The 12068-nt window shown below is 42.0% G+C and overlaps 1 protein-coding gene across 2 annotated transcripts; it reads left to right on the top strand.

Moving 5' to 3' along the window:
• Window positions 1-361: 361 nt before the first annotated feature.
• CHMP2A (charged multivesicular body protein 2A) lies at window positions 362-10447 on the top strand. Of its 2 annotated transcripts, none has more exons than XM_075839377.1 (6): window positions 362-507; window positions 6731-6913; window positions 7164-7343; window positions 7966-8096; window positions 9567-9628; window positions 9967-10447. In XM_075839377.1, exons 2-6 carry the CDS (start codon window positions 6746-6748, stop codon window positions 10086-10088), a joined length of 663 nt encoding a protein of 220 aa, XP_075695492.1. In that variant the 5' UTR covers window positions 362-507; window positions 6731-6745; the 3' UTR covers window positions 10089-10447. The 2 variants fall into 2 exon arrangements, with proteins under 2 accessions (XP_075695492.1, XP_075695491.1); XM_075839376.1 differs by having other exon boundaries at window positions 363-515.
• The last annotated feature ends 1621 nt before the right edge of the window (window positions 10448-12068 follow it).

Below are 12068 nucleotides of genomic sequence, written 5' to 3'. Positions count from 1 at the left end.
AACCTTCATTAAAGAAATGAGAACTGGTTTCTGATTGGTAACCAAGGGTTACAGGTCTGTTTATGTTACTTTACATGAGCCCTAATGTCTTCTGTCAACCTCGTCATGCCACTGCTGCCAACCACATGATGCCACTGCTGCCAACCACAGCCTCTTGTCTTGCTCAGGAATAATAACCAACTAGGAACCGTCTACTTTTTTCCCCAAACACTAGAGAACCAACAGTGACAGAACATTTGTAGTATGCGGCCATTTTCTCGAAGACCATTTTACCATTGTAATACATAAGCGGTAGTGACGTCACGTGCTCCTGCATAGAGGACGTGTTTTTATAAAGCGCCTTATCCCCAGTATCTATACACTCACCTCGCAACTAGCTGACCGCGACCACGCCACCGGTGACGAAGCGGCGCTCCCACGTCCCCTTGTGACCAGTGACGTCACAGACCGGACAAACAGGAAGAGAGTGAGGATAGAGAAGCAGAGAACGAGTTGTTATTCGCTCCGGTAAGAAGGTGAGTGCGCCGGCGCTTTATATAATGTTCGTTTATATCACCCCCTAGAGGGGGAGGGGCTGTGTTTTGGGGTCCAGTATTTACTGTATATAGAAGTGTTTGCTGTAGCAGACAGATGATTAGTCCTTGGAGGACTACAAGTCTCAGCATGCCCTGTAATACTTGTCCTGGCTGGTTTATGCTGGGACTTGTTGTCCTTCCTGTGATGTTCTCTAAATCCTCCCCGGTGACCGATAATGAGCGCTCTTGTGTATAATCTGCGTTAGAGGCGGCGATCTGATCCGTTATTTATAATGTTTATTGACCATGTTATATTTTGTATTTGTTACGGAGTCCCCAATAAATAATCCGGTCACTCACGACCCTCCCGGGAACACCAGAGGAAGTTCTAGCTGCTGCCTAGCAACAGACTCCGCCCCACAAGTGACCACCCAGGATCTCCGTGCAGTCCTGGACACCGGTGTGGTCATTAGTGATGTCACAATACCAGAATTTGGACTTTGATACCGATACTTCGTGTAGTATTGCCATACTCGATACCAAAACGATACTTTGCCAACAACCACTATAATAATAATAATAATAATAATAAAAAGTTCTCCCGTTTTCTGATGTGGGGCGCGCGCGGTGTGATGAATTCTGAACCTCCAGGTGCCTCACAATAATAGTAATTAACACCATCAGGTACCGCACAGTCATCATGGACAACATTGGGTTAATGTGAGGTACTTGATGGGGTTAATTACTATTATTGTGAGGCACCTGGAGGTTCAGAATTCATCACACCGCGCGCGCCCCACATTGATAAGTGAAAGTAAAGCGTTTTTATTTTATTTTGTAACATCGTAAACATCATAAATGACGCTATAAATTTGTGTTTATTGTAAACTTGTAATGTCCTGGCGTATATCTATATACTGATAGTACACCGGCATATATCTATATACTGATAGTACACAGGCATATATCTATATACTGATAGTACACAGGCATATATCTATATACTGATAGTACACCGGCATATATCTATATACTGATAGTACACAGGCATATATCTATATACTGATAGTACACAGGCATATATCTATATACTGATAGTACACAGGCATATATCTATATACTGATAGTACACCGGCATATATCTATATACTGATAGTACACAGGCATATATCTATATACTGATAGTACACAGGCATATATCTATATACTGATAGTACACAGGCATATATCTATATACTGATAGTACACAGGAATATATCTATATACTGATAGTACACAGGCATATATCTATACACTGATAGTACACAGGCATATATCTATATACTGATAGTATACAGGCCTATATCTATATACTGATAGTAATGTACTGGCATATATCTATATACTGATAGTACACAGGCATATATCTATATACTGATAGCACACAGGCATATATCTATATACTGATAGCACACAGGCATATATCTATATACTGATAGTACACAGGCATATATCTATATACTGATAGTACACAGCCATATATCTATATACTGATAGTACACAGGCATATATCTATATACTGATAGCACACAGGCATATATCTATATACTGATAGCACACAGGCATATATCTATATACTGATAGTACACAGGCATATATCTATATACTGATAGTACACAGGCATATATCTATATACTGATAGTACACAGGCATATATCTATATACTGATAGCACACAGGCATATATCTATATACTGATAGTACACAGGCATATATCTATATACTGATAGTACACAGGCATATATCTATATACTGATAGTACACAGGCATATATCTATATACTGATAGTACACAGGCATATATCTATATACTGATAGCACACAGGAATATATCTATATACTGATAGCACACAGGCATATATCTATATACTGATAGTACACAGGCATATATCTATATACTGATAGTACACAGGCATATATCTATACACTGATAGTACACAGGCATATATCTATACACTGATAGTACACAGGCATATATCTATATACTGATAGCACACGGGCATATATCTATACACTGATAGTACACAGGCATATATCTATATACTGATAGCACACAGGAATATATCTATATACTGATAGCACACAGGCATATATCTATATACTGATAGTACACAGGCATATATCTATATACTGATAGTACACAGGCATATATCTATACACTGATAGTACACAGGCATATATCTATATACTGATAGCACACGGGCATATATCTATATACTGATAGTACACAGGCATATATCTATATACTGATAGTACACAGCCATATATCTATATACTGATAGTACACAGGCATATATCTATATACTGATAGCACACAGGCATATATCTATATACTGATAGTACACAGCCATATATCTATATACTGATAGTACACAGGCATATATCTATATACTGATAGCACACAGGCATATATCTATATACTGATAGCACACAGGCATATATCTATATACTGATAGTACACAGGCATATATCTATATACTGATAGCACACAGGCCTATATCTATATACTGATAGTAATGTACTGGCATATATCTATATACTGATAGTACACAGGCATATATCTATATACTGATAGTACACAGGCATATATCTATATACTGATAGTACACAGGCATATATCTATATACTGATAGTACACAGGCATATATCTATATACGGATAGTACACAGGCATATATCTATATACTGATAGTACACAGGCATATATCTATATACTGATAGCACACAGGCATACATCTATATACTGATAGCACACAGGCATATATCTATATACTGATAGTACACAGGCATATATCTATATACTGATAGTACACAGGCACATATCTATATACTGATAGTACACAGGCATATATCTATATACTGATAGTACACAGCCATATATCTATATACTGATAGTACACAGGCATATATCTATATACTGATAGCACACAGGCATATATCTATATACTGATAGTACACAGCCATATATCTATATACTGATAGTACACAGGCATATATCTATATACTGATAGCACACAGGCATATATCTATATACTGATAGCACACAGGCATATATCTATATACTGATAGTACACAGGCATATATCTATATACTGATAGCACACAGGCCTATATCTATATACTGATAGTAATGTACTGGCATATATCTATATACTGATAGTACACAGGCATATATCTATATACTGATAGTACACAGGCATATATCTATATACTGATAGTACACAGGCATATATCTATATACTGATAGTACACAGGCATATATCTATATACGGATAGTACACAGGCATATATCTATATACTGATAGTACACAGGCATATATCTATATACTGATAGCACACAGGCATACATCTATATACTGATAGCACACAGGCATATATCTATATACTGATAGTACACAGGCATATATCTATATACTGATAGTACACAGGCACATATCTATATACTGATAGTACACAGGCATATATCTATATACTGATAGCACACAGGCATATATCTATATACTGATAGCACACAGGCATATATCTATATACTGATAGTACACAGGCATATATCTATATACTGATAGCACACAGGCATATATCTATATACTGATAGCACACAGGCCTATATCTATATACTGATAGTACACAGGCATATATCTATATACTGATAGCACACAGGCATATATCTATATACTGATAGCACACAGGCATATATCTATATACTGATAGCACACAGGCATATATCTATATACTGATAGCACACAGGCATATATCTATATACTGATAGCACACAGGCATATATCTATATACTGATAGTACACTGGCATATATCTATATACTGATAGTACACAGGCATATATCTATATACTGATAGCACACAGGCATATATCTATATACTGATAGCACACAGGCATATATCTATATACTGATAGCACACAGGCATATATCTATATACTGATAGCACACAGGCATATATCTATATACTGATAGTACACTGGCATATATCTATATACTGATAGTACACAGGCATATATCTATATACTGATAGCACACAGGCATATATCTATATACTGATAGTACACAGGCATATATCTATATACTGATAGTACACAGGAATATATCTATATACTGATAGTACACAGGCATATATCTATACACTGATAGTACACAGGCATATATCTATATACTGATAGCACACTGGCATATATCTATATACTGATAGTACACAGGCATATATCTATATACTGATAGCACACAGGCATATATCTATATACTGATAGCACACAGGCATATATCTATATACTGATAGCACACAGGCATATATCTATATACTGATAGTACACAGGCATATATCTATATACTGATAGTACACAGGCATATATCTATATACTGATAGTACACAGGCATATATCTATATACTGATAGCACACAGGCATATATCTATATACTGATAGCACACAGGCATATATCTATACACTGATAGCACACAGGCATATATCTATACACTGATAGCACACAGGCATATATCTATACACTGATAGTACACAGGCATATATCTATATACTGATAGCACACAGGCATATATCTATACACTGATAGTACACAGGCATATATCTATACACTGATAGCACACAGGCATATATCTATACACTGATAGTACACAGGCATAGATCTATACACTGATAGTACACAGGCATATATCTATACACTGATAGTACACAGGCATACATCTATATACTGATAGTACACAGGCATATATCTATATACTGATAGTACACAGGCATATATCTATATACTGATAGTACACAGGCATATATCTATATACTGATAGCACACAGGCACATATCTATATACTGATAGCACACAGGCATATATCTATATACTGATAGCACACGGGCATATATCTATACACTGATAGCACACGGGCATATATCTATACACTGATAGTACACAGGCATATATCTATATACTGATAGTACACAGGCATATATCTATATACTGATAGTACACGGGCGTATATCTATATACTGATAGTACACAGGCAGTAGTTAGGACAGACCTCAGTATATCCTAACGGGGAATATGGTCAGACAGCCCAGGGGTCCGTCAATGGATCCTGCCCTGTCTGCCCATATATGGTATGTCCATCGATCGCGTCACAGGGATTCCCCTCATTTTCCCCTTGAATGTGGCGCTGGCGGTCAGCTTTGAACGCAGCATTCAACGGAATAGCGGTGGGGGTGAGCGGTTTCTCTGCTCTCCGCAGTTAGAGCGGGGCTGTGGCTGTGTAATAAAGCCATTGTCCCGCTCCTGACAAGTGCGCGCGCGGTCAGCATGAGGTGATGCGGCCGACACTGAAAACAGAGAACATGGGTTTATTTTTTTGCAGTGCGCCCGCCATGTTGTCTGTCTTCAGTGCCGGCCGCATCACCTCATGCTGACCGTGCGCGCACCTGTCAGGAGTGGGGCGATGGCTGTATCACACAGCCGCAGCCCCTCTCTAACTACATTCATGTGTTACAATACTGAGCTGTATCGAAATACATGAATTGACGGTATTGAACCGTTTGAGGGTGCACGGCATCGGAATGGTAACAATATTTTGATGCATCGTGCACCCCTAGTGGTCGCCCTCCATATTATAGACGGGCTGCTGGTGTATTTCTTATGCGCTTCCAACTCATTTGACCCATGTGTCTTGTGGGAAAGATGGCTGCCGATCCTCAGGGCTAAAAAGAACACATGAAGGCCCTTCATTCTAGAGATTAGTGGGGGCCCCGCAAGTGATAAGTATTCCCTTTCTGTGCGTGTACATGACCGGAGTCTTCATACAACCTATAGACTGCCATCCAGCCCCAAACTATGTGCAACTGCGCCCCATGGAGGACCCTTAAATGCAAGATAAGAGCCGTGAATTTGCATTTACATGAATGATCCTATGATAACACTTCCTGTGCTGTGCTATGTCCTTGTTCAGCATTGTTCGGACTCATGTCACCATCAATATTCACATTCTTACTGACTGTAATCATGGCCGTCACGTGTCTGTAGGGATTTTGATCCACAAGGTGATGCCATTGTTAATGCTGAATGGCCAGAGCGCAGACAGGAAGTGTTGTCATGGGCACAGCAGAGCAAGTATCAGACTGTTAAATAGCTGTGAATGGTTCATAAACTTTGAATGGTTTCCTCTCTCAGATCTAAGAAGCAAAAATGGATTTTTTATTTGGCCGCCGGAAAACCCCAGAGGAGATGCTGAGGCAGAATCAGCGGGCGCTCACCCGGGCCATGAGGGAGCTGGACCGCGAGAGGCAGAAACTGGAGCAACAAGAGAAGAAAATCATCGCCGATATCAAGAAGATGGCCAAGCAGGGGCAAATGGTGAGCGGCGGACCGGTTCAATGTAATCTATTGTCCTCTGTTATCAGCCATTCCAGACCGAGAGAGGCTGACTGTAGTGTTTGTTAATGAGAAATCTCCCTGCCCCCGTGATCCCCCTCCAGACACGTTACAGGCGCTCCTCTTATAACGCTGCCGCGCTATTATAACTCTAAGATTTTGTGGCCCTTTAAGAAAAGAAGCGGTTGACTTGCCGCGCGTCGTTTAATGACACTGCTTCTGTCTTCTCCAGGATGCCGTGAAAATTATGGCAAAGGATTTGGTGCGTACGCGGCGATACGTGAAGAAGTTCATCCTGATGCGGGCGAATATCCAGGCCGTGTCGCTGAAGATCCAGACACTGAAGTCCAACAACTCCATGGCCCAGGCGATGAAAGGGGTGACCAAAGCCATGGCCACCATGAACAGACAGGTACAGAGCGTCAGGGCGCCCCCTGCTGGGGATCATTAGGACTCCCTTCTGAGACGCGCGGTGCCTCAGATATATCCATTTTATAGTGTATCGCAGAAGTATCCAACCTGGAATGCCCTGACCGAGCTATCAGGCCATGCTAGGAGTTGTAGTTTTGCAACAACTGGAGAGCCGCAGGTTGAAGACCCCTGGTGTACAGGATGAAGCAATGGTGGCACGTTGCAACAAAGTATCAGCTCTGCACAGTCAGATAATGCTTTTATGACTCCTTGACCCTGCAGAGCCGCTAGTTTGTTAGTCCAGGACTCCATGTCAGAGGGACAACAGTTTGAGGATTGTATCAAACAGCGCTCCATATCTCAACTTCCTGAGAGTGTGACATGGATATTGGGGGGTAACTGCAGTCACCCCTAGCCGGGTAACCCATGTATTTTAAATATGTCCCTGGCTTTTACCATTGTTTTTCTACTGGTGTCTATGACAGTTCTTATTGTCCGGCCACTAATAGAGTCAGGTTGGCTCCTAAAGCCGCAGTGTTTATCCACGCCTGCTTTATGCGACGTAGTATTAATATTGGATATTTCTTCCTGGTTTTTCATACTTTTCCTGTGTTTTCTTGTAGTTGAAGCTTCCTCAGATCCAGAAGATAATGATGGAATTTGAAAAACAATCCGAAATTATGGACATGAAGGAGGAAATGATGAATGACGCCATTGACGATGCCATGGGTGATGAAGACGATGAAGAGGAGACGTACGTAGATCTGTCCTAATGATGGCATCCAAGACTGAGCTTCTATACATGTTACTGCTTCTTAAAGGGGAAGTCCACCCGAAAGTGATCTGTTCTGCCGTACAGACGCGTCGGTGGAGTCTCAGCTCAGGCCTCTGCTGATTTCTAAAACATTAGAGTGCCCAATGACTCTGTGTTATTGCAGCTCGGCCTATTCACGTCAGTGGATCTGAGCTGCAATACCTGACACAAACCATGAACAGGGGTGGCGCTGTTGCTAGAAGGAAGAAGACATGTTTTTCTAATACCTTTTAAATCTTTTCTGTAATTGATCTCCTGTCAAGGATATGAGTAACAGGATAATTTTTTATGAAGTCCCCCTTTAAAGGGAATGTGTCGCTAGAATTTTTTTTTTTAGTTAAACTGTTAGTATATAAATGATTAGACATTGTTCTAATTTTTTTAATTTTTTCACGCGTCAGGAAATATTATAAATTAGATTCTAATTTATAACATTTCCCAGTGCTGGTCACTAGAGGGAGCAATTCCCAAAATTGCAGCATTGGCATGTGGTAAAGCAACCTCATTGCTTTATGCTGCAAAATTTGAGAAAACTCACTCGCTCTAGTGAGCTCTCAGCATCCCCCCTCCTTTATCCTGGCTAGTGCCAGGAGAAACGAGGGGATTGAACGGTCAAACCTCCTACACTGTGTGTCGCCATTTTTTGAGCAAATACACAGTGTAGTAGGTTTACATACAGTAGTAAACACACACTGAAACACGAACATACACAGACCTAACTTACCTGCTCCTGCCGCCGCCGCCGCTCCCTCCGGTCCGTCTGCTCCCTCCGCTCCTAGTCCTTGCTTCAGAACACGTGTCCAGAAGCCGCGACCGGAAGTAGTAATCTTACTGTCCGGCCGCGGCATCCGGTCCACAAGAAAATGGCGCCGGATGTCGCTCGGCCGAAGACCTTCCATTTGGACTGTGTGGGAGCGGCGCATGCTCCGTTCCCACACAGACGGCGTACACCATAGTGAATGGAACGGCTCCCGTTCGCATTCTCTATGGGGTTGTATGTGCCGTATTCCATCTCTGTATGTGTCGTTAATCGACGTACAGAGATGAAAAAATAAATGGCAGCCCCCATAGAGAAGAAAAAGTTAGAAAAAAAAAAAAAAAGTAAAACACAAACACACAAATATTTTTTTTTTTTTTTAATAAAACACTAAAAGCAAATTGATATAAATTTTTTTTTTTTCCGCGACACTCGTCCTTTAATTGTCACAATACTCTGCTATAGCTTTGCTTTAGCACCAGTAATAGGGGCGGGGCTGTGACAACCCCTAGTTTATTTTGATATAGTCGTTACCACTAATAAACAGAATCCCCGTTACTGCAGTATAATTCCAGATAAGTTTATAAGAATAATGGGGGGAGGCGATTATGTAGGGTTGGTGATCAGTCATGACTCTGATCTTCTCTCTGCAGCGACGCTGTGGTCTCCCAGGTTCTGGATGAGTTGGGCTTGAATCTGACCGACGAGCTGTCCAGTGAGTATTTTTTATATCTTTTTACCCAGGATCATAAAGGGGATGTTCAATTTCTGCCGCCATTATGGCCCCCTCCGCCCTGTGACTCCAACATCCTGGATCGGGCAGCTGATCTCGCTTTGTGCTCAGGTGTAAGGCAGTCTCCTGAAAAAAATATTGACCTCCTTAGCTAATCAGTTGGGTCTTGGGGGGTCTGAACCCCCATCATTTAAGCATCGAAGGCCTTTTCCCCAAAAATCCCTGTATTAGGAATATTGTACACGTGGCCCCTTTAAGGCCAGCACTTGTCTGTGACGTCACTTTTTCGGTGTCCCCTGACTACTCTTTCCTCCTCGCAGGTCTTCCCTCTACCGGGGGTTCCCTCAGCGTAGCCGGAGCCAAGAAAGGAGAACCCACAGCCGCGTTAGCCGACGCCGATGCAGACCTGGAGGAACGGCTGAACAATCTGCGACGGGACTAACGTGTCTAACCCGGCACTGCACAGACTCTGGGTTTCTTCTTTTTTATGTTTTCTGCGTTATACATGGGGATTAGGTTATTGGCTCGGAGCGGAAGAAAAAATCTGCGTAAGATCGTCTGGATTGCCGTCGGCGAGTGTCTTGAGCCCCTGACCATTAGCTGCCCCCGATTCTGCTCCCGTCCACGCAGCTGCTTGTAGTAAGTGTCCTGGACGAAGAGACTGTTCTGATTTTATTTTATTACCTTTGTGTTGGCGACTTCATATTATGGTGTTCCTATCTCTGCTCCGCTTTCATACAGGGAAACCGGCGCCGTTTTCTGTAAATAAAACCTGTCTGGAGAGCCAAAAGCTTTACACTACGTCCTGTGTGTCCCTTTACATAAAATAATAGGGGCAAAATGGTGAATTACCCAATTTATACACGGTAAAGCGCAATCGTCCTCAGAGAAACATAATCTGTATGGAGTCCACTGTGTTAAAGTTGAATCTCCAGCTTTTAACACCAGGTTGTTTTTAGCTCCAATGATCTGTGCGGATTCATTTCTTAATATATCGTAGCGTTGGAGGTCCATTTTTCCGATACAGAGCGCCAAATCCCCTGCATAGATAAGTTAAATCAAATTCTTCCTGCCTGCAGCTGCCACTAGGGGGAGCTAACTGCATACTGATTGTACATTGAACTCAATAATAACACACTATGCAGTGAGCTCCCTCTAGTGGTAGCTGCAGGTAGTAGGAATTTTATCATTGAAGTCTTATCTCTATGCAGAGGATTTGGAGCTCAGTATCCGAAATCCTGTTGGGTTTATGATCTAATAATTTTTAACATCTGCAATAATGTAACTAATGGGCGAGATTAATTGAAAATGGTGCCCAAAAAGAATGGAGCGGTTGCCCATGACAACCAATAAGATTCCAGCTGTTATTTAAAATAACGAAACACAGTCTGGTTGCTATGGGCAACTTCTCTCCTTTTCCTGTGCACCAGTTTTGATAAATCTCTCCCATTGTGATCGCTCTGGGGTTGCCATGGTAGCCTCAACGCACTAATATGTATTGACTTCCTGTCATGTGACCTCCATTCATAAGAGTGGAGGTCACATGACAGGAAGTCCATGGGCTAAAGTGCATTAAGGCTACTATGGCAACCCCAGAGCAATCACAAGCTGTATTAACGTCTAGAACCCCTTTAATTGTGACCAGATCATCGCTGCACGCGACGTCTCCCCCGACATTCCCACGTGAGGGGGGCAGATTAGTGGTCGCCTGAACTCGTGGATCGTCTTCATCAGTCTTGCCGACTCTCGTTACTTCCTTGTTATTATGATGATCGGTTTAAATTTTGTCTAATAAAATTGTTAATTATTCCGGATGATGGGTTCACATTTGGGGTGTGGAGACGGGGATTTTGGTTTGTGCCCGTAGTCCCATATACCCCCCCCCCCCTTCCCATAGAACACAATGGAGCGATTGTTACTGTGACTGCATTGCCTACGAAGGGTTACTTTTGTCACATGACTGAATCTTCTCATGCTAAGTGATAACCTGTCCCTAATTAAGGTAATATGGCGGCTAACATCGCACACGCTAAACCAGATCTCTCCAACTGTGGTGATACTACAACTCCCAGCATGTCCTCAGCGGCTGGACATGAGTCGCTGCGTTGGCACATGTGGTATGTTTTGGGGGTCATTATATCAGTGCAGTTCTTTATTTGGGCGTTGTGTGGATTCCTTTATTTAAAGGGCCGGTCCTGGGACTAACAATGTCCCCTCCCCCACCTGCTTTCATCTGCGGGTGTGAAGGGGTTGGGGTTTGCGTCTGGTCACGACTGTTCTGCCCGTGTCTACGGATCTTGTGTGTAGATATAATAGAAGTAATTATTCTGCTGTCATCTCCTCTGTGACTCATGGATTCATGTGACTCCTGTGAGGTGCGCGGCGGTGACGTCATAGGGGCCGTGCCCGTCACTATCAGGTC

This window comes from Rhinoderma darwinii, chromosome 10, assembly GCF_050947455.1.
Source record: "Rhinoderma darwinii isolate aRhiDar2 chromosome 10, aRhiDar2.hap1, whole genome shotgun sequence".
NCBI classification, from domain to species: Eukaryota; Metazoa; Chordata; class Amphibia; order Anura; family Rhinodermatidae; genus Rhinoderma; species Rhinoderma darwinii.
The sequence above is the reverse complement of the archived record's forward strand: the minus strand, read 5'-3'. Positions and strand labels throughout refer to the sequence as shown.